The 24,819-nt window shown below is 36.7% G+C and overlaps 1 protein-coding gene across 1 annotated transcript in view; it reads right to left on the reverse strand.

Annotated features, from left to right (window-relative positions):
• Window positions 1–23,205, reverse strand: part of CCDC81 (coiled-coil domain containing 81) — a 71,176-nt gene extending 47,971 nt beyond the window's left edge. The window contains exon 1 of the mRNA XM_027848295.1: window positions 22,692–23,205. Coding sequence (XP_027704096.1) covers window positions 22,692–22,770 — 79 coding nt within the window. The 5' untranslated portion in view covers window positions 22,771–23,205. The remainder of the gene's footprint in view (window positions 1–22,691) is intronic.
• Between the last annotated feature and the right edge of the window lie 1,614 nt (window positions 23,206–24,819).

Genomic DNA, 24,819 nt, shown 5'->3' on the forward strand with positions numbered 1-24,819 from the left:
AAGAAGAAGAAGAAGAAGAAGAAGAAGAAGAAGAAGAAGAAGAAGAACTAAATTAAGTTATGACCAAAAACATCAGAAAAGAGTAGAATGCTTCATCATAGTTCCTCTGGAATTGTGGCTAATCTTTGCCATGCTTGATCTTGTATAAATTGCTCTCCTAGTTCTTACTTCACTCTGCCTCAGTCCATACAAATCTTCCCAAGTTTTGGTCATTTCTGATGGTGCACTAATATCTTACTACATCTATATACCATAATTTGTTGAGCTCAATTGATTGTACTCCATTAGCTTGCAGTTCTTTGCTATAATAAAAAAGATTGCTGATAGAAATGTTTTTGTTTGAAAAAAAAAAAAAAAGGGGTGAGTCTTCCTGACTCCAGGCCCGACAGACTATCTACTACACCACCTATAGCTGCCCTTGTATCTCCTAGGAGATGTCTGGTATCAAAAATAACTAACACAAAATATGTCAAGGAGAAAAAATCTAAGAATTGGACTGTGTAAAAACCTTGGCCATTTAAAAAGCCAAGATATCTTATTTCAAGAAATCATGAATGAAAATTCCCTAGGCCTATTAGAGCCAGATGGCAAAATGATATAGAAATAATCCAATGGTTCCTTCCTAAATGAAACTCTCAAATGAAAACTCTTAGGAATGTCACAGTCAAATTTCAGAGCTTTCAGCTCAAATAAAAAATACCGCTATCAGCTAAAAAGAAAGAGTTCAAATACCAAGTCACGATCATATAAGACCTGGCAGTTATGACTATAAAGAAGAAGAAAGCTTGAAATATCATTGCAGAAGGCAAAATCTAAAAGTCTACAACCAAGAATAACTTGCCCATCAAAGCTCAGTATAATTTAATGACCCTTCCAGGTACTCTGAGAGTTGTATTTCTTCCCAGTTTCAGAAGAGACTGATTTGAGATGAAGAATCCAGAGGGTGAGATTTCTCCCAATAGGTAGGAGTTTCTGAGGATCTTTCAGGAGAAGGAGAGGAGAGGAGAAGAGACAGGGAGAGGAAAAGGTAACAGGAGACTCCAGACACCTGAGGTAACACTGTAGCTATAGTGACCAGTGTCATCACCATTTGTAATTCATATCTTCAAAACCATGCACCTGCAGGATACATCATGAAAGCTGACCTCCAAACAGATAAGTGGAGAGGTATAGAACTATGTTTTTATATTTGGTACTTGACCTACTAGCTGGAGCACTGAGAGAGAAAAAAAACCCCAAAAAACTAAAGAATTGATGGTTCTTACACTTGCCACTTTGCTATATTTTGGTCATATAGGACTTTTACTGATTTCTAATTGTGTCATTTTAAAATTTCTATTAAAGACTGCTTTGGGGAGATTTAATCTTGCTTCTCATAAATACCTGGAGTTGACTAACCTGATCCTTATATTTCCTGGTATCCTGCTGTTCATGGCATGAGGGCATGGAACAGTTCCAGAGACTCCGTAATCAGTCAGTAAATAGTCAAAAAATATTTATTAAGCACCTACTATGTGCTAAGCACTTATTTTTCCTAGCCCAGGCCTAGAATCCCAACACCTGCCCCCTGCCTAACCCCTCACTCCCCAGTCAGCCCATTATTAGAGAAGTTTTGCTGTCTAACTGAGGGCAGCATCAAGAGACATTGCATAGCTATATTTTGAAGGGCAAAATTACTTTGAACTTAAGTCATTTTTAAATCTGCTTCAACAGATATGAGTCTAAGCTAATAACTGAAAGTTACATGAGAGGAAAAGTGGATCTTTAATAATTGGATGGATGAATGAAACACTTATTAATCACATACTATGGGCAAAACATTGTCTTAAGCACTAAGGATACAAGTAGAAAAGACCATCCCTGCCCTCAAGGAGCTGAGAGACAACAAGTCACATGGAAAAGTCCCATGATCCTTAGAGTGCAACAGACAAGCAGATGTTAATGTTTATTCTTTAACATCATTTCCATTGATAAAAATCATTTGAGTTTCTGGTGTTGAACTATTTGACAGTGCCAAGTACTATTTAGGTGGCAAGAACTTTCCTTCCTGGAAATGAAAAGAAACAAAAAAATTCCAGGTACACAGAGACCAAAGCTACATAAATACTTTGAAATGCCAACACAAGAGTCAAGAGAAACATAAAAGGTAAACACATCTGAGGAATCACGCAATGATAAAATGTTCATATTCTAATAGAGGAAGAAGAAACAAACAAGTCCTTAAAAGGGTAATAAATTCAAAGGATATCAAGGGAATAAAGAATTTAGAAGTGCTGGGAGTAGTTTTATGTTTTAATGACTTTAAGAGAGAAAAAGACAAAAAAGAGAATGAAAAAGGAATGCACTAGGGAAGAAAGAGGGAGAGAGGAGGTAAAAGGTGTTATCTCATATATTCAGGATGCACAAGAAGACTATACAAACAGGGAAGAAGGATTGGAGGAAGCAGGCTACATATGAACACCACTTTCATACGAACCAAACAAGGTAGGATTGAATATACACAGAGCTGAACAGACAGAGTTTGATACACAAACACATTGAACTCATGAAGGAATCAGGTGGGAACAGGGAGAGCTAAGAAAAGGACAGAGAAGGTAAATTGAGGGAAAGGATTAGTCATAAGCAAAACAAACTACATATTTGGAGGAGATATGTGAAGAGGATTAAAGAAAAGAAGGAAGGAAGGAAGGAAGGAAGGAAGGAAGGAAGGAAGGAAGGAAGGAAGGAAGGAAGGAAGGAAGGAAGGAAGGAAGGAAGGAAGGAAGGAAGAAATCTTCATGTGTGTGGACTATTACAATAGCTCTATGTTGGACTCTGCCTCAAGTCTCTCCCCACTCTAATCCATTCTCCGCTCTGCTGAAATAATTTCCCTGAAGTGTCATCTTGAAACTTTAAAAACTCCAGTGATTCCCTGTTACCTCTAGGGACAAACATAAAACCATTTGTTTGGCATTTAGAGCACTTCAAAACCAGCCTCTTCCTACCTTTTTCCAGGCTAATTATATTTTACTCCTCTCTACTCATTCTGTGATCCAGCTACACTGACCTCTTTACTGTCCCTCATGTGTGACCCTCCATTTCCCAACTCGCTGACTTTGCACTGATTGTCACCCAAGCCTGGAATGTTCTCCTTCCTCACCTCTGTCTCCTGGCTTTCCTAGCTTCCTCAGCTCAAATCTCACTTTTTTTCTATAGAAGGCCTTTCCCTACCCTCTACTGCTAGGGCCTTCCCTCTGGTTACCATCCATTTATACTGCATTGTCTCTTACAGGTATGTAGAACTATAGGTACATAGTTATTTGCGTGTTGTCTTTTTCATTAGATTATAAACTCCTTAAGGACAGGGACTGTGTTTTTACCTTTCTGTGCATCCCCAGCACTTAGGACAGTGCCTGGAACAAAGTAACATTCAATAAATGCTTACAGTCTGAGTGACCAAGAACTCATGATGGGGGACTAGATGAGAAAAAGAATATTGCAATGCAAGAATAATTCCATAAAGCACAGATCACTAATGTTCAGCACATTCCCTTTCTTTCAACGTCCTCTTCTTCATTGTAAAGAGGGAGAGCAGGATCAAAGAGAAAGGAAAACATAGAAAGATAGGATCAAGGCATGCTGATAAATGTTTAGCTACCATTCTCCAAAAGAAAAAAAATCAGTAGTGATATACTTCTCAAGTTTAATCTGCATTATTAACATATTCACTGCCATTTTTTTAACTATAGACAATAAAAAAGAAAGAAAAATAGCCCTGATTTGTAACATTTGCCAATTTCGGAGGCACAAAGCCTCACACTGAAAATTTAACTACTGGCTCTCATGAGCCATTGGCTCCAGGACACCCCTGGTAGGACACACAATTAATCATAATGATGAATGTAATAGGATGAGCTCACCCATAAAAGAGGAGAGCAAAATAGATTAGAAAACAGAATCTAACAATATACTATTTATTTTAAAACACAACACACACACTTGAAACAGAAAGATGTAAATAAAGTTAAAGGGGCTGGATCAAACCTTATTATGTTTCAAGTGAACTCAGAAAAGCAGGAGTAATAATCATAATCTCAGACAAGGCAACAATAAAATTAGACTAGATTAAAAAGGATAAATAGAGAAACTACATTACACTTAAAGCCAACATAAACAATGAATATCAATATTTAATACATATGTGCTAAACATCATCTACATATTTACAGGAAAAGTTAATCAACTCACTATAAGGAAAAAGATAGTAAAACTATAATGGTTAGGGAAATCATATCTAGATAAATCTAACCAAAAGATAAAGAAGAAATAAATCAAGAATCTGAATATAAAAGTTTAACAAGTTAGATAAGCTAGACCTCTGACAATTACTCAATGCAAACAGAAAGAACTATACATTTCACAGTTGTACATAGCATGTTTACAAAAATTGACCCTACAGCAGAGTATAAAAACTTCATAAAAATACCTATAAGCAAAAATATTAAAAATTATATTCAAAAAGTTATTTGAAGGAAGAATAAAAACTAATTGAAGACAAAATGTCTTAATTAAAAAAAATTCATGGGTCAAAAAATAAATCATAAAAACAATAGAAAATTTCATCAAACAAAATGAAAACAGTTGGCCAACATATCAAAGTGTATAGGAGCAGCCAAAGCAGTCCTGAGAGGAAAACTATGTTTCTAAACGCTTTCATCAAAAATAAAAAAAAAACAAACAGAAAGACCAGTGAATTGAGTATGGAACTAAAAACCTAGAAAGTCAACAAATTAAAAAGCCCCAGCTTAGTGCCAAAATTAAAACTGTGAAAAAAAAAAAAGAAGAGAATAACAAAACTGAAAAAAAATTAATTGATAAATAAAATGAGAAGATATTTTTTAAAAACATAATAAATAATTAGCTAGTCTGATTTAAAAAAATAGAAAGGAAAACCAAATTGCCTCTATCAGAAAAAAAGTCACTCAATCAGCATTCATTAATTAAGCACTTACTATGTGTCAGGCACTGTCCTCAGTGCTCAGCATGCACAGAGAGACAAAAACACAGCCGCTTCACTCAAAGAGCTCACATTCTGATGAAAGAGACAACATACAAATAACCGCATACATACAATAGATATACAGTATATGTGGAAGGTAGTCTTAGAGGGAAGGTACTAGGAGTAATGGAGGAGAAAAGGCTTCCTACAGAAGGTGGGATCTGAGCTGAGTCTTAAAGGAAACTAGAAAATTCAGGAGAGAGAGCTAAGGAAGGAGAGCATTCCAGACTTGGATGACAGCCAGTACAAAATCAAGGAGTTGGAGATGGAGTGGCATTTGTGAAAAGTAGCAAGAAGATCAGAGTGGCAGGATAATGGAACTCATAGAGTGGTAAGAATAGGAAGACTGAAAAGGTAGGAAGGGACTGGTTGTGAAAGGCTCTAAATGCTAAACGTGTGGTTTTATATGTGACCCCAGAGGTGATAGAGAGTCATAGGAATTTATTGAGTAGCAAGGTGATCTGGTCAGACCTTCCACTTAGGAAAATTACTTTGGTAGCTAAGTCGAGAATGGATTGGAGTTGGGAGAGACTTGAGGCAGAAGTGCAACCAGATGGCAATTGCAATAGTCCAGGCATGAAGTGATGAAGGTCTACACCAGCATGGTACCAGGCTATGTGAGTGGAGAGAAGAGGGTATAGCTGAGAGATTGGGAAGATAGAAACAGTAAGACTTGGCAAAAATTTGCTATGAAGGGTGAGAAAGAGTGAGGAATTGAGGATGGTGCAGAAGTTGTGAGTCTGGGTGACTAGGATGATGGTGGTGCCCTCAACGGTAACAGGAAAATGGGGAATAGAGGACAGTTTAAGGAGGAAAGATTATGAGTTCTCTTTTGCATGTGATAAATGTGATATGCCTATGGCACATCCAATTCAAGATATCCAAAAGGCAATTGGTGATGTTAAGTCTAAAGCTCAGGAAAGATACTAAGGCTAGATATATAAATATAGGAATAATCAGCATAAACATAAAAATTGAAGAAGAAATCATAACAAATGAAGAAAATTATTAGAAATTCTTTTGCCCAATAATATGCCTCCAAACTAATAATTTAAATGAAATTAATGCCTACAAAATTATAAAATACTCAGATTAAGAGAAAAAATATTTAAATGACAGTGTGGGGGGTAGAATAACTGAACACTAAACATCCAAAGAAAGAAAACATCAATTCCATATTGATTTACATGTGAATTCTATTAAACATTCAGAGAACAATTCCAATGTTACAAAAACTCTTCATGAAAATAGGAAAAGAGAGGATCTCTCCCAAAGGCCTTTTATGATACAGATGTTGTCTTGATAGTTAAACCAGAGGACCACAACTTAGAAAGAAAACTATACATAAATGTTTCTAAAGAATATGCATGCAAATATCCAACCCAGAAAAAACCTATACATTATGACCACTTAGGATATATACCAAGAATACAAAGTTGGTTCTATATTATGAAAAATATACGTGTAATTGACCATAATAAGAAAAAATAATATCACATGATTACAGCAGGAGATAGAGAAAAGACTTTTGACAAAAGATGGCACCCATTTCTGCTAAGAACACTGAAAAAATAGGAATAAATGTACTTCTCCTTAATATTATAAGTAGTATCTATCTTAAACCAAGAACCAGTAGGACACATAACAGAGATAAACTAGAGACCTTTACACTAAAGTAAGGCTATCCATTGTAACACTGTTATTTAACATAGCACTAGAAATGCTAACTGCAATGAAAAGACAAGAAAAAGAAATTAAGGGAACACACATAAGGAAAGAGGAAACAAAATTATTACTTTTTGCAAACTATATGATGACCTACACAAAGAATCCAGGCGAGTCAGCTAAAAAAAAAAAATAACTGAAACAATAACTAAACCAAAATAACAAGATATTAAAGAAAACTATATAAATTATGAACCAAAAAAAAAATCCAACAGGAAGAGATGAGAGACATTTCATTCTAAATAGATGGAGCATATAGAAAACATTTAGGAGTCCACCTACCAAGACTCACATACAAGGAGGAGGCTGGTGGCAGGGTCTGATGGGGGAACTGGGCCTGGAGTTAGGACAACCTGGGTTCAAATCCAGACTCAGACATCTCCTATTTGCATAACCCTGAGCAAGTCACTTAACCTCTATTTTGCCTCATTTTCCTCAACTGTAAAATGTGGATAATAATAGCAACTGTCTCCCAGGGATGTTGTTAAGAACCAAATAAGATAATTTTTGGAAAAAGCTCTTCACACAGAACCTGGCACAAAATATGCTTATTCACTTCCCCTTCTACTGTATAAATACAACTTTACAGCACTCTTCAAATAAATATAAAGGCAGATCTAAATAATTGGAGAGATATTAATTGCAGATGGATGATACGTACAAATATGTTTAAGATGACACTACTATGTAAATTGGGCAGTTAGGTGGCACAGGGGATAGACTACCAGCGCTGGAGGCAGAAGGACCTGAGTTCCAATCTGGCCTCAGACACTTACTATCTGTGTGACCCTAGGCAAGTCATTTAACCTTGTTTGCCTCAGTTCCTTATCTGTAAAATGAGCTGAAGAAGAAAATGGCAAACCACTCCTGTATCTTTGCCAAGAAAACCCCAAATGGGGTCACAGAGAGTCAGACACAAGTGAAACAATTCAACAACAAGAAGTACCTTAATTAATTTACTTTTTTTAGGCATACACCAAACTACCAAAGGATTACTTTAGAAAACTAGAAAAAAATGGGAACAAAATTCATCTAGAGGAATAAAAGATCAAGATTCTCAAAGGAAATAAAAGGACGTTAAGAAGGGGGCTTAGCAGTATGAGCTCTCAAACTGTATTACAAAGCAGTAATCAGGAGTCACTTCATGGAACAGATTAGACACACAATATACGGAAGAAAATGAATGTAGTAGTACGATGTTTGATAATCCCAAAGACTGAAGCTTTTGGGTAAGGACTCACTGTTGGACAAAAATGTTTAAAACTGAAAAGCAGCCTGACAGATTCTAGGTTTAGGCCAAGAATCCATACCATATACCACAATACACTCTAAATGGATGCAAATCTAGACATAAAAGTATGAATATCACAAACAAATTAGGTTAGTATGAGAGAAAATGCCTTTCACAACTACAGATAAAGGAAGAGTTCATAGCCTGACAAGGAAAAGATTACAGAAGATAAAAATTGGTGATTTTGACTGTACAAATTAAAAAGATTTTGCATAAACAAAATCAATATAGCTAAAATTAGCCGTATTGAGAAGCAATAGAAGAAGTAGTTAACTAGGAAAATTCTTTGCAACAAGTTTCTTTGATAATGGTCTATTATCCGTGACATATTTTTGAAATGATTCAAGTATATTCAAATAATAAATATATTCAAATCAAAAATAGCCATTCCCCAATAGATAAATGGCCAAGGTACCAAAGCAGGCAATTTTCAAAGAAAGATAACCAAGAATTCTATAGCCACATGAATAAATTATGCATATCACTATTAATTAGGGAAATGCAAACTAACAAACTGAGGTTCCATTTTATACTTATATTATTTTTAAAATGATAAAAAAAAACCCAGAAAATTACAATTGTTGAAGAAGTTGTGAGAAGACAGGCATATGGCACACTGCTGGAGGAGCATTGAACTGGTTCAATGATTTTAAAAAGGAATAGGAAATAATGCCCCCAAAGTCACTAAACTGTGCATACCATAGGACCTACTAATAACAGTTCTAGGCCTAAATCCCCAGAGACAGAAATAAAAGAAGAAACAGAGCCCAATGTTAAATATATCTGTATAGATTTTATATTTATATATTTTTTGTATGTATGCTTATTTAACATATGGATCTGTTTCCTCTTTTGTTGCTCTTTTGGGGATCTGTGTGTATATTTGTGTTAAGTACATGTGTATATCTATATAGTATGTGTCTGTATGTATATACATATACACATGTACACAATACAATGTACATGCCCTATATATGTATATGTACACATATCATATATGCATATACATCTATAGCCTATACACACATACAAACATATAGAAGCTCTTTCTGTTGTAGCAAACTGGAATCAAAAGGGGTGCCCATCAACTGGAGAAAGAATCCTATGAACTGATAGAGGGTGAAGAAGGAGAATAGCTAAAAATAATAATAGCTAACATTTATATGGCACTTACTATGTGTCAAGCACTGTACTAAGCACTTTATAATTATGATCTCATTTGATCCTCACAACCACTCTGGAAGGTAGGTACTATTATTATCCTCATTTTACAGTTGAAGAAACTGAGGCAAATAGGGGTTAAGTAACATGCCCAGAGTTACACAGCTAGTAAGTGTCTAAGGCTGGATTTGAACTCAGATCTTCTAGGCCCAGTACTCCATCCACTATGCCACGTAGGTGCCTTATTAGGCAAGCAGAACCAAGAGAACAATTTCTACAGCAGCACAACATTGTAAGAACAACGTGGAAAGACTTCAGAACATCAATTGATGCAGCAGCCTCAACTCCAGAGAACTGATGAAGCACGCTACCTCCCTCTGGATGGAGAAGGGACGGGCTCAAGGTCAACAATGACACACACACTTTTGGACATGGAAAACACATGGATTTACTTTGCCAGACTATATTTATGTATTACAAGGGCTGTGGCAAATAGTATATAAGGTCTATAGTATGTATAGCATATAGGAGATAGAATGTATAGTTTTTCTTTTTTTATTTGGAAGATTCTAAGGGGAAGGGTCTAAAATATTTTTTCCTTGGATAATTGGATTGTTACGGTACTGAATAAGTAAAGTAACTTACTCAGTATTGTCATTTGTAATCAGACTGAATGGCCCCGACCTTGAGCTATTAAATATATCCTCAGTTATTTAGATCTGTCATTTCTATAAAGAGTGCTTTGTAGTTGAATTCATTTAGTTCCTGTGTGAGTCATAATAGGTAGAATCCTAAACATTCTATATATTTTGTAGTTATTTTGAATGGAATTTCTCTCTCTTCCTGCTGAGTTTTACTGGTAATTTACAGAAAGGTTAATGATTTATGTGGACTTATTTTATATCCTACCTTTGTCTCCAGTTCTCTATATAGACATAACATCACTGCAAAAAGTGATAATTTTGTTTCCTCTTGGCTTATGTATTCCCTCACTTTCTTTTCCTGGTCTTATTGCTAGACCTGCCATTTCCAGTGCTATGTTAAATAGTAGAGTTGATAATGGATATCCTTGTTTACATTCTCTAGTTTATTTCTATTACATACCCTGTTGACTCTTCTTTTTAGAGAGATACTATTTGCCATATATGGAGAGATCCATTTGTTCCTATGTTTTTAGTGTTCTTAGCATAAATAGGTGTTGTATTTTCTCAAAAGCTTTTTCTGAAAAAGTGATTTTAATAAGTGCCAAGAGAAATAATACACTTCTTTCAACTAAAACACGACTTGACAGACTCTTATTAGCAACTTGATTACTTTTTGTTGAATCGACCTGAAGAGGTATTATTCAGGGTGGGGCTGAATCAATTAAAACCAACCCTGTTACTTGGCTCAATGAAACTTCTAATTAACAAAGTTATGGAAGGGAAGAATAAATATTCTTCTAGACCATAATTTGCTTTTTTTCCCCACTGGAAAGGGGGAAAGAACCCCTTGGAGAATAATGCAATGGCCACAAGGAGATGCCTATTTAGAGCCATTATATATAGAATGGCTCTATATAACCACAGAACATTCTATATAAAGAATGGTTTCCAGCACTGGGGTTCTAAGGCCCCCAGAGGTCCTGCCATATCTCACTAAATTCTCCAAACAAAACTAGTTTTGATTGCCTTTAATTTTAAAAAGAAATATATATCATGCTGCTTGACACTGAGAAGATTAAAATTGATCCTGTATCATTTTCTTATTGATTCTATTTACAAGTAATTGATTTTGTCCGGTAACTGCTTAAGTCATGGTTCTTTGTCTCTGAACTTACTTCAGAGTTCAGCTGGCTTGTACTGGGTTAAGTTTAGAAATCCAGCTCTCCTGACTCAAGAAATTTAACTGACCTTGAAGCATGTGTGAGAAAGCAAGGGAGTTTGGGCCTGCTATCTTATTCCACCAAGCTATCCTTCAAGGATGTCTGACTTCCCAAAAGCTGGAGCCGCTATCTCACAGCAGCACTCAGAGAAGGAATGAGCACTTCTTAGTATCAGGAGAGAAGAAGGGGGAAGATCCCCCCCTTCTAGTCCCCATTACCAAACTTCCAACCAATCATGTTGTTCTCTGTGCTTCAACCCTGTAACCAATCACATTGCCCTTAATTCCATGATGTCAACTACCCTGTTCTGTTCTTTGTTCTGTACTCCCCAAAACTCTATATTAGGGGAACTGTCTTCTTGCTCGGAGTCTTTGACATTAATGGAGACAATCCATTGACCCATTTATTGACAGGTAGCATGCTCCTGCTAATGAATGTTACATATTGCTTGGAGATCTGCCTCAGTTTACCTTTTTGTTAAAATCTCAATCACAACAGATGGTTGAAGTGGTAATATAGGGAGGGAAGAACTTTCCTACCCAAATCCTTATCAGAACCTCCTCCGTTCTACTGGGCCCCAAGTGGAACAAATTTTCCACAAAGGGAGAGTTTCTGTTAAGAGACTCTGGAGTTAAGATTGCCTCTCTCCCTATTCACAACAATTTCAGATCTTCTCTAGACAAAAAAAGGGTGAGTCTTGTATGATTTATGTATGTTCTGAGTGTTTCTATTTGTATTGGTTGCAGCTTTTGAATTTGGACTTAATTGTCAATAAATAGAGAAAGTCATAAAAAAGCCCAAGCCATCCTTTGTGGGTTCCCTTCATGAAGATGCATCTCCATTGAAGAATATCTCTTAAAACAGGCTACAGAGGTGAGAAGAGAAAAATTATTATTTGAGTGTGCACCAGATGGGATGACAGTTTTCTGACCTTAAGATACTGGGGAACTGTTTCCAACCACAAAAAGTAGACATCGAGTTCCAATGGCATGCTTTAAGGATTGAGGGATCAAAATTCCTACCCAGGAACTGTCTATTTTTTTTTTTCAGTGTATGTCTTGTGAGGGGGGGGAAAGGATTTATTGACTTTATTCCTGAGTCAGGGTCCCACAGAAGGACAAACCAAATTGATTCTAAATTTCTGGGTTTGAAATAGCAGTTCAACGATCAAACAGAGTAAGGCAATATGTATAACCCATCAGTGGCATTTAGTCAAATTGCACCAATCAAAGATTGCTTTAAGCAGAGGAGATAAATTATCAGGTGAACTAACTAGTCAAAAGGCTAGTAACTAATGCTTCCCCAGGAAAGAAATATTGACGCCACTATCTCTCACAGGTGTGTTTGTTGGCCTCTGTCTGTGTATCTACAACTGCCTGCATATGGTTTGTCTGTTCCATTTTATTAAGAATACTTTCAGAAAATTAGGCAAATGAAACTCAGAAAGAAAAACCACTCTGTATCCTGTGATTTTTTTTTTTTTTTTAGTTAAGACTTCAGAACAAGTCTCTTTCACTTTGCATTCCTGTACTCTGAGGAGCTTTGGAGGTGCAAAGGGAGAGATAGATAAGAAGTCAAAGGAATTTTTTCTCCTCAAACGGTAGAAATTTATGATATCAGAAGTGAATTAGAAACCAAATTTGTGACTGAAATATAAGTTCTCTACTATGCATCTCCAGATTTTGGTTTATATGCTTTTATAAATGCTGAAACAAATAGTATAGCAAGTTTTGAGATAAATGTTCTTTGGAATTTAAGAGAAATAAGAACACCTCCACCCAAAATGAAAGATTTATTGTTTTACACCCAAGAAAGGAAGGTTATTTTTCTGATTAGAGAGAAACTTGTAAGTTTAAAAAGATGCATTTCACATTTTAAATGTTCTCTGCCCACAAAAAGAGAAGTTTATTTAGGAAAGCACCTTGAAATGTAAGTGATATTTGCTCAGATAAATGCTTTGCGTTACTTTCGTGAAGTTACTAGAATTTAATTGTTATTTGAATAGACCAAGTGTTTGTAAACTGTTAAAAATTATTCTCGTTGCTAAAAGGATTGTAGCTGCTTCCACCTCTCAGGGAATAGCAGAATCAGCAATGACTCAACAGTTTAACTGTTACAGGCCTATTAATAGTCCATATTGCACTTTGAGAGTAAAAGCCTTAATATCATTAGTTTTAACAACATTTACTAAATTTTTAAGGAGAAACTCAGTGACGATTAGAGAATAATAGTGTGAGATACTATTGGAATAAGGAGAATTTAGGGAGTGAACAAAATAAAAGAAGTTTTAAGGGATGCGTGTGAAAGTAATAAGGAAGATGTGGGTTTTCATACCACAGGAGAGATGTATTGTCGTTTTCTATCCTTTGTTCTTGAAGAAGACCAATGACATGTGATGTCATAATAACAATGAAAAGAAGGTTTAAGTATGTTGACAGAAAGTTTTGAAGAAGTTTTGGCTTTGTTTAAGTGGGAAAGTTGTATGAAACGTTATGGCTTGGTTTTTGTTTTTGTTTTTAATTAGGAACTACAGCAATTTTAAAAAATGCAGTTTGATCTTGAAGTATGTAGGGAAAAGTTATAGAGAGCTATGAGTGAATTGATAAGCAATGGACTCTTTTTGAACTTACAGAATTCAGATTTGAACTACATAAAAATGTGCTCTTTAGAGGGATGACTGGGGTAGATTAAACCTACTACCAGACTGCCACTTTTAAATTCTTTGGCACAGATTAGCTAGAAATAGTGGACCCTACAATATTTAACATTTGGAACAAATAGCCCTTATGTAAAATATAATACTAAATGATTGAAATTATAAATTGAGATTCTGTGTGATACCATTTGGAAGATAGATCCAGGGGGTAATTGGATTTATTCGGGTCTCATTTTAAGTGAAATGTGTCTCTCCTGATTAGACGCTTATAAGTTAGAATTTATTGTATTATTTGGCATTAAGACAAATTGGGGAAATGCATGGATCTGAAAATTTAATTGTGTGCTATTAAGCAAGTTATCTCAGTTTATCAATCTGTAACATGGATATAAAGTGCCTAACATATTTGGTAATTCATTTTAAAAGAACTATTATTCAAATTGTAAATTCTTTTTTGATCTGAATTCTTTTGGGTTACAGATTTTTTTGTTGCAGATTCAATTGTAGAAAGAATAATGTAAATTGTTTGAAACTGGTCATTTGGAAATGCAATAGATAATGATGTTTTTACTGTGATTTTGATATAGCAGAAATCTCTTTAGGATTTGAAATGCTGATTCCTGAGATCTTATGGAATAAGGTTTTGTTTTTGTTTTTTTTTTTTTAATCAATGGCATATACAATTTAGCCCAGCAAATTTTGAGTTAACCTAACATTGAATTTAAACCAGTAAAACCTTATTTGTCTTTTGTGATTCATTTGGCCTCTGTATATGTTAATTTTTTCTAATTGGATCTTTTGTGAAATACCTTTCCAACCTATAAACATTGTGATTTTAAAAGCCACTTGTAGTAGTATGAATGTATTCCTGTATAAAGGTAATTTTTAAATGCATTTGACCAAATTAATATCATCTGATTAGTGTTAAGTTTTGTTTTAAATTCAAGGTGTGATTATTATTATCATATTTCTAAATTTTCTTGTATTGTGAATTCTGAGAAACCATTGTATAAGGAATGCTGTTAAGGGAATGGCAATTTCATATCATTGGAGATTTTAACTCCTTTTAATTTATATGCTGAGAATTATTAATTAAGTTTTAGAAGCTATTGTCATGATGTTAAAAACCTATTAAGTATTTAATTAGGTAGATTTTAAAAGACAAGAATAATAATTGCTCACATTACGGAAAAGAAAAAGGGAGTGGAAAAAAGACCTCATTTAAAAAAAAAAAGTCCTTATTTGTAAACCAGCCAACTTCAGCGAGGTTGTGAATCATTATCAGCCTTGTGAAAAATTTATGTATTGGTTTATTTAGACAACAGGATCCCATTCTCCAGCATAAAACACTCCTGAAATAAAGGGGGAGGGGATTTTTTTTGAAAGTATGTTTATAGTATAGAAATGATTTGTTGTTGTGCTAGTTGTGGAAATATTTTTGGAATAATCTACACTAAAGTTACATCTTTTTATCAACTTAGTCTTAACAGACTCTAGTCTTGGAAATATACATATATTTATAGTATATATATTATATATATTTGCTTTAACGTAATTAGTAAACTATCATATATTCACTATCTATGTAAATTTACAAAATGTGATTACTTTATTAAATTCTAATGACTGCCTTTTTACATCAGGAAGAGTTTTAAGCTGTATTTTAGAAAGGAAAATGTTAGAAGAAGGGAAAGGTGAGTAAAAATCTTTTGTGTGATTTTTTTGAAAGCCTGATAAATTTTTATTTGGAAGCTATCTTACTGCAATAACTTGAGATGATTGATAACAATTGTGTCCAGCCCTACTATGATTAGTGAGACTTTCCTATTTGAGGTGAAACCTTTTGGGACCCTGAATTTTCTTTTTGAGCTTCATTTTTCAGGTTTGTTGTATCCTTGAACTAATGTTTCACACTTAAAGAAAAAACACCAGTAGCTCAATGGGAATGACATCTGAGATCTAAGGCCAGTAGATATCTGTCCCTGGGAAAAAGGTGAGGAGGGTAACCTTGGGAAAGCTAAGGTTGGACCCTCTTAATTCAATTTTCCATCAAGAAATCTTCCCACTTAATTAATTCTGAACCTGGCTGTGGTGTCCTGCCATAAGGGATGGTGAACCTTCGGCCTCGAGGCCACATGTGAACTGAATCCTGAAGTCAAAGAGCAGCACTTGAGGACCTAAGAGGACCTCATGTGGTCTTGAGGCTGTAGGTTTCCCACCCCTGATTACACTTGGCTGCTTAAACTATTCTTACCTGAAATCCAATAGAACTGAGGAACTTTATCCTGTCACACATGTGCTACATCATTCTGTGCCCTTGAGTTTGGGCCCGGAGGATAAGGATGGATGGTGTTAAAATCATGTCCCTGTTTCTTCCACTCATGGCAAACCTCTCTAATCAGGGTGAGTTAAGCTGTGATTTTTATAATGAATCTTGTTCTTGAAATATCTTAGCAACTCCTTCTGTTTTCAATCTGAGACTATAATCAATACCACATCCCGAACAACTAAATAAAAGAGCATTTGGCCTTGTCGTCTACCTGTTTATAATTACCTTTATTTGCGTACTGGGAAAAGCCCTGAAATTTTTCAGAATAATTAAACAATTATGTGAGAGTTTGTTTGGGACCAAAATAAGAATCAATTAGTTCAAGTTAAAATGAGAAACATCTTCAGATTTGTTTTTTTTAATGTTGTATTGAATTTTTATTTATTTTGTTAAACGTTTGCCAATTATATTTTTTAAAATGTATTTATTTATTTTTAGTTTGCAAAACATTCACTTGCATAAGATTTTGAGTTCCAAATTTTCTCCCTACTCCCCCCTCCCCCCACCCCAAGATAGTGTGCAATTTGATATAGGCTCTACATATACATTCATATTAAACCTATTTTCACATTAGTCATGTTGTAAAAAATAATTAGAATAAATGGAAGAAAACACAAGAAAGGAGAAACAAAAAAAAAGAGAGAGAGCAAATAATATGCTTCCATCTGCATTCAGACTTCATAGTTCTTTTTCCGAATGTGGACAGCATTTTCTATCATGAGTCTTTTGAATTGTCTTAGATCCTTGCATTGCTAAGAAGAGATAAGACTTGATAGTCATGGAACATTGTGGCTGTTACTATGTACAATGTTCTACTGGTTCAGATTTGTTTTAAAGAAAAGAATTTCAGTGCAATCAGTTTTCTTAATGGAGAGTAACTTATGGAATATCTCAAAGGAGAAGTCAATTTTGTATAGGTTTATTATTTAATTTGGGATTAACACTGTAGAGCATGTCCTGTGCTGTAAACATGTTTTAGTATAGATAACTCATTTGATGTGCACTGTTCTTTGTATATAGTTCGGAATTAGTTACTTAGTGTATTTACATATCGCATCCCAGGACTTTTTGCTACAAGTTAACTTGGTCACTTTTAAGTAAAATCATCTGTGTATTAGAGGTCATCTTTTTACAAAAAGTGCTCTGTAATCTTTATTTTTATGTGAGCACTAAATTCTTATCAGTCTCTAATTCTCCTAAGAGGGGAAGTGAATTGAATTGGAATTAATTTAAATTAAATGGCATTTAAATTCTGAGTTCTAAATAATTAACAAAGTGAAATTGTAAAAAGTAAAAAGTTGAGTAAAAGTTTTGAAAAAAACAAGATCAAATGAATATATGTATATATATGTATGTAATATATGTAATATGTAATTATATATATGTAATTTGGAAGGTTTTAAGAGTTATTCCTTCTGTGGTATTTTAAAATATTTAGCTTTTGATTTTTCAGTTTGTATTTGAATTTCTTAAATATGTTAGTGCAACAGTTACATCATAGAACTTACATCGTAGAAAGTTAAACGATAATGGAGTCAATGCTAGTGTTAAAAAGCACTTGGCCCTAGTTTCTGTGTCTACTTTGGTAAATATTAAAATCTTTAACCAGAAGGACTCATTTATTCATTATTCAGATTCTCATTTTTTTTTTAAAGATTCTTCCTTTAGCTTGTTGTTGGAGTGTTTATGTCAGGTACACAGTTTAGATAAAGATAGAAACAGCAAAGAGTATTTTAAAAACTGAAATTCTCTAAAGTTTCAAGTGAACTATGGCTTCCCAATTTAATGTTATCAGAATTACAAAGTTTAAGCTGGTTTTAATTAATTATTGGAGAAGTGATGTTTAAGAAGTCATACTAAAGTACACTGAGATCTGGTTTAGTAAAAGACTAGCAAGAACACCCAAGAATGTCTACAAGCAATAGGAACCAGAGAAGCAAGCCTACCTGGGAGGAGACCACTTTGGAGCTGCCCTCAAGACTTAGAAGATACTCCCAGAACAGACCAGACCAGACCAGACTGCATGGGATAGCTGAGCTCCAAGATGAACTGGGCTGACAAAATGAACTTTGGTAATGGGTTGCTGGGATACCAGGAGACTTGATTTTAGTTAATATTAATGATCATTATTGTATTACTTTGGCTTTTTGCTTCACAAGTATCTATGTTTCCTGAGTTTTCTTTTCTTTTCTTTCTTTCTTTTTTTTTTTTTGGCTAGGCAATGGGGTTAAGTGATTTGCCCAGAGGTCACACAGCTAGTAAGTGTTATGTGTCTGAGGCCGAATTTGAACTCAGGTGCTCCTGACTCCAGGGCTAGTGCTCTACCCACTGCACCACCTAGCTGCCCCTAAAAGTGTGTTGTGGTTTTTGTTGGGTTTTTTTTGTTTGTTTTTTTGCTTTGTCAATGGGGGTTAAGTGACTTGCCCAGGGTCACACAGCTAAGTAAGCGTCAAGTGTCTGAGGCCGGATTTGAACTCAGGTCCTCCTGACTTCAAGGCTGGAGCTCTATCCACTGCGCCACCTAGCTGCCCCCTGAGTTTTCTTAATTGATTTGAAAATCTCCCTTCTAAATTCAGTCTATCATTTTAGATATTTTTACTATGTCTTGTGCTGTGATTGATATGTCTTGTTATTCCTTTTCAACTTTACATTAGTAACTGTGCTAAAGCCTGTTCTGAACTTCCACCAGAGAAACTTAGGTGTACCCAGCTACTGATAATGAGTATGTTAAAGATCTTGTAGATTAGACTGCAGGTAACTAATCAATGAGATGTGTTTGTCTCTCAAGATCGAAAGGGAGGAATTGAGAAGATTAAAATTGATCTCATATGATTTTCTTATTGATTCTATTTACAATCAAGTAATTTTGTCCTATAACTGCTTTAAGACATGGTTCTTTGTCTCTGAACTCAGTTCAAAGTTCATCTGTCCTATAATAGGTTAAGTTTAAAAATCCAGCTCTCATAACTCAAGGAATTTAACTGACCTTGGAGAATGTGTGAGAAGGCAAGAGTGTTTGGGCCTGATATCTTTCTTCCACCAAGCAACCCTTCAAGGATGTCTGGTTTGCCTGGGCTACCATCTCTCACCTACACTCAGACAACAAGCACTTCTTAGTCTTGTTCAAGAAGAAGGGGAGTCATTGCTAATCCCCATTACCAAACTTCCAACCAGTCATGTTGTTCCCTGCATTTCAGCTCTGTAACCAGTCATCTTGTCCTTAATTCCATGATGTCATCTACTCTGTTCTTTCTTCTTCATTCCCCCAAAATCCCATATAAGGAGAATCGTCTTTTTGCTGGAGTTTTTGGCTTAAATAGAGGCAAGACACAGACCCATTTATTAACAGGAAGCATGTCCCTGTTAATAGATGTTATCTTGCGCAGAGATCTGCTTCAGTTTACCCTTTCATTAGAATCTCAATTCAGACAGCACTTTTCAGAACACAATGGTGGTTATGGCAAAACCAAACCAACCACAGTGAAAAGTCACTGAGAATCACTGCCCCCGGAACAATCCTTGATTATGTCTTTTATATACAGTTTTTTTTCCATTTTCAATATGTCTCAGTATCACAGAGTCACAAATTGAAACCTAGAGCAGCTCTTTAGTTCAAGTCTTTCATTTTACAGTAAAGAAAGCTTGGGCCCAAGAAGGTTAAGGTAACCAGGCCTTCCTCCTCAACCCTATTCCCCTGGAACCCTGGCCCCTGAGCCTGAGACCCTGGACTTTCATAAGTGAACTTCCCCTTATCATGCCCCCAAACCGGCTGCCTCAAAACCTCCCAACCTTTTCCAAAACAACTGGCATAGACCACTGTCTTTTCTAGCTCTGCTTTATTTGTTGTGTTCCTCCTTGGAATGGAAGGCTCTTGAGAGCAGCAAGGGTCTAGCTTACTTGTATTTGTATGCCCAGAGCTTACAAATGTACTGATTTTTTTTCCTCTTTAAAAAAACACTGTTTGTTATATGAGATGACTCTCCGGGAGGGGAAAGGAAAGAGATACAGGGAACAGTTATGATGAGGTAAGTAACAGAATACATCAATAAAAACTTGTTTAAAAAAAAAAAAAGGAGGTATGGGGTACACACTGTGTGCTTAGAATAGAAATATGCTTGGACCTGGAGGTTAAAGCCAAAGCAAAAAATGCCTTAATTACTTACCCTCAGGAAACTTTTATTCTTAAACTTAGAACTTTTATTCACTGGTGGAAATACTGACCAAGCACAGGAAAACAGACTAAATAAGAGTCTGAGTGACAAACCCATCATAGACACCTGATCGAGGCACTCTGATCAAAGGCAAAAGATGGACAATGTGATGAGACTTATTTGACCTGTTTTGCTGAAATTTGAAGTTCCTTCCCACACTAACACTCCTCTCCTTGGGATGGTGAGGGAGGGGGAAGGGAATGAGATGATCAATCAGATTTAAAAAGCATTTAATCATCATTCTCTTTTATTGATCTGTTTCTATTAAACTTTTTTATTGATCTGTTTCTATTAAAACTCTATCGATTTATCCTCAATGTTTCCTTTTGACCACTTTTATTTTTTTAATTTTTAACTAATAAGCATTTACTTTCTTTCCCTCTCACCTACCTTCCAACTGAAAAATGAAAAATGAAATTCCTGTAACAAATATGCAGAGTCAAGCAAAATTAATTCCCCTGTTGTCCAGATTATTATTTTAAAAGAATAGGATGGGGTAGGGGGTTAAGAGCCAGGACCAGATAATGTAGATGGCTACTATGCAACACACAGGAGAAAGAAGCCTTAAAGGAAGGAAAGGACCTGTTCTAATCGTGCTTTTTAATAAGAATATATTATTTATTCAATTCAAGAAATATTTATTGTCTACTATGTGTGAAGTGCCATGGATGTAAAGACAAGAATGAAAAAAATTCCCTCCTTTAATAGTTCCTAATGCACAGGACAGCTAGGTGGCACAGTGGATAGAGTTCTGGGCCTAAAGTCAGAGTTGGATTAGTTCCCCAAAATCCCATATAAGGAGAACTGTCCTTTTGCTAAAGTCTTTGGCATAAACAGAGGTAATCCTTATTATCTTACTGAGTTCAAATCCAGCCTCAGACACTTACTAGCTGTGTGACGCTTGTCATGTCACTTAACCCTGTTTGCCTCAGTTTCCTCATCTGTAAAATGTACTAGGGAAGGAAATGGCAAACCACTCCAGTATCTGTCAAGAATACCCCAAAGGTGGTCACGAATAGTCAGACAAGACTGAACAAGTACACAGAAAGGAGGCCCGATGTCCAAACCGTGCCTTCAGCACCTTACCCAGGTTGGGGAAAAAAGTGAGGGAAAGAGGAATACATTAATTATCCTTTCCTGATTTTCAGATTTTTTTTATTTTAATGTTACATCATTCTTCCCTGATCTTTTTAAATCTCCGCTAGTATTTATGATGTTTAAAAATGTTCAAAATTTCAAATACTGGTGCTACATATTTACATAACACTTTTAAGAACAATGTAAATATTTGCTCAAAGAATTTTCTTGCTAATATCAATGTCCCTGTGAGGTAGCATGTATTTAAATGCATGAGTGTAATAATAATTTCCATTTCGTAAACAAAACCCAGGCAGGAAAAAGTCAATCGGTTTGACATTGACAAAATTAGAACTCAGGCCTTTGATAAATTTAATATGGTTTTCTATTGCTAAGAGGTGGGGACCTCTTCCAAACACACACCCACATGCCCCTTTTATTATACCTCAGCTTGTTAAATCAATTGATCAATCACAGTAAGCACTTATGAAGCATCTAGTAGACATTAAATTGCTGCTCTGACAAAAGGGATCACAGGATCATAGATTTAGAGTAGGAAGGATCCTTGGACCGAAGCCAGCCATTTTCCCAAGGGTGGAGCCATTCAGAGTTTCACTACCACAAATAACTCAAAAGTATTTCCTTCCTAGGTATCCTGTTGACCTATAGGGGGAGTCAATCTCTTTCCACCACTCAAACGCAACCCTCTTAACCACAAGCAGTACTCTTCTCAGTGCGACAATAGGAGCCATAGAAACAAAAAGCAAACAGACGTGGGGTCCAAGGAAGAAGAAAAGACCTTCCTGAGGCACAGAAACAACCATATAGAGCCAATCATACCGTTTACTACCTGTGACCTTGAACTAGTTATCATGGACCTTATTTCTCAGTTGTAAAATAATTGAGTTAGACATGATCTCTGAGCTCCATTCCCATGCTAAAACTCTCTAATTCTACAGCCCCTGTCACCTTATTTCTCAACTGTAAAAATAATTGAGTTGGACATGACCTCTGAGCTTCCTCCCCGTGCTAAAACTGATTCTACAGCCCCAGTGCAAAGCGGAGTCCTGCCACGGCCCCCTTTCCAAGTATTACCTGAGGAGGAATCTAGGATGGTCTTAACTCCTTCAAAAAGAACCCATTTAGATTAAAGCCAATCCAAAGCAAGATTCCATCTCAAGAACATCTCATGTTTACAATCTGGGAAATTCTTGTTTCTACACCAAATTCCCCTTCCACCACCACCGCCATCCATCCACTTATCCATCCCTTCTTCCGGTCTAAGGGACAGATCAGCCCACCCCTCGGAACGCCCAGGAGTAGGCTTCAGACTTCTTACCATCCTGAGACAGAGACGGCAGTGTGGGGAACACCTGTTTTCCTAATTCGAGGAGGGCTGGGTGGATGGTATCCAACATCTTGCCTTCCGAATTCCTTTAACAGTGCGATGACTTCTTGAGTTTGGATTTTGCTGCTTGAATTTTTTTTTCTTTGTGATTTTTTGTACCCTTTTTGCTTTGCTTGTATATTGCGCTTAAAATTAATTTTCACGCCCCCTGGGCACTCCTAGGGCACCGCTTCTTTCTCCTGGAGTTCCCTTTTTCTCTCTACACTTGCTTTTACTAGCTAGCTCTCTCGCTCTCTCTCTCACTCACTCTTACTCTCACTCTTTCTCTCTCTACTATTTTGGTTTTGCTTCTTCTGGCACCCTGCCTCTTTCCCTGTCCCTTGGGAATCTCCCTAACTAGACGCCTTAGGGCTCCCTAAGGGCACGATGGCAGAGCAGCCTCAGCCCTGGCCAAACTAGAAGAGAAATGGCTAGGCGTGTGCGTGCGGGAGAAGGGGGTGGGGTGGCGGGGATGAGAAGGGGAGACTCTGGGACCTCAGAGCGCGGGGGCTGGAGGTAGACCGTCTCCGCGTTGCTAGGACGCTCCGGCCGCTTTCGCTGTTGCTGGGAGACGAGTCACAATAGGGGATCCGGCCCCCAGCCTCAAACCCCCCCAGCCCCCCGTCTTGTCAGTCTGCGGAAGGGTGAAGTCAGGGCAATCCCAGGCACTGGCAGGGAGAGGCACGGGACACGAAATAGGAGATAAGGGGCGTTCTGTGACTAGTATCTCGCCCTTCTTCACTACTGAAGGATATTTGAACCACAGAATCAAATATCCCGTAGGCCCCAGGAGCTGGGGGGTGGTTTTGTTTTTCTTGCTCTCTTGGTGCCTCTTTGCAATGGAACTGCAGTGTTATTTCTGCCTCCCAAGGCGTGGAATTGGCGGAGTGGGGTGGGGGGCGGAATTGGAAGGGAAATCTTGACCAGTGCTCCCGGTTTTCCGAGGGGGTACAGGCTTTTCAAAACAATCTATAAAGACGAAAACTGAGAGGCAAGAATCATTATAATTTCTCATTTCTATAGCGCTTTCAAGTTTACAAAACGCTTTCCCCACAGATGCCTGTGAAGCGAGTAGGGCAAGTATTACTCTCCCCGTTTTGCTGGGGTTTAGAGGGGTGAAGCGGTTTGCCCGAAGTCCAAATGTGAGAGCCTGGGACGCTGCTGCAGGCCTTCTGACTGCAAACCCAGCACACTTTCCACTGTACTTTTGGCTTTTGGTCTTTGGATTTTTCCCCTTGGTTTTGTTTGTTTTTTTTTTGTTTGTTTGTTTGTTTGTTTTTGGTTGGTTTTTTGGTTTTGGACCAGACCTGTGATTTCACTGGGTAGGAAACTCCCAGTGAGAAAACTCCCTCTACCAATACAGACTGGCGGAACCTGCTCTGCAGTTTCTATCGATCAACCAATATTAAGATCCTATTAATATTCCAGGCACTGTGCTAGGGGATACAGGTACGAAGAACGAAACAGTCTCTACCGGAAAGGACCTAAGATTTCTAATGAGGGCGACAACCTGTACATACGTGTGTACCTATAAATACACATGTGTATATAGTATAAAGCTAATAAATACAAATACATATAAAGTAATTAAATACAAGGTAATGGGAGGGCACTAGCAGTTGGAGGGATCAGGAATGATTTCTTGCTGGAGATGGTATTTGAGCATCGTCTTGAAGGAAAAGAGGGATTCGGGTAATACTTGGAAAGGGGGCCGTGGCAGGACTCCGCTTTGCACTGGGGCTGTAGAATCAGTTTTAGCATGGGGAGGAAGCTCAGAAAAGACGTGTTTTCCAGGCATTTGGGACAGCTAGTACAAAGGAACAGAGAAGGGAGGCTGGATAAGTTGTGTGAGAAGAAGGGAAGGCCTGATTGGTCGGATGGAAAAGCGTGGGAAAGGGAGTAAAGTCCAAAGAGGCTGGAAAGATAGTTTGGGGTTAGGTTGTAGGTGGCTTTTAAAAACTAAACAGAGGAGTTTATATTTTATCCTGGAGGCAATAGGAAGCCAGTGGGGTTGATTTAGTAGGGAAGTCACGTGGCCAGATCTGCACCTAAGGACAATTACTTTGACAACTGCATGTAG

The sequence above is a fragment of the Vombatus ursinus genome, unplaced genomic scaffold (genome assembly GCF_900497805.2).
Source record: "Vombatus ursinus unplaced genomic scaffold, bare-nosed wombat genome assembly UNPS02005659.1, whole genome shotgun sequence".
Classification (NCBI taxonomy): Eukaryota; Metazoa; Chordata; class Mammalia; order Diprotodontia; family Vombatidae; genus Vombatus; species Vombatus ursinus.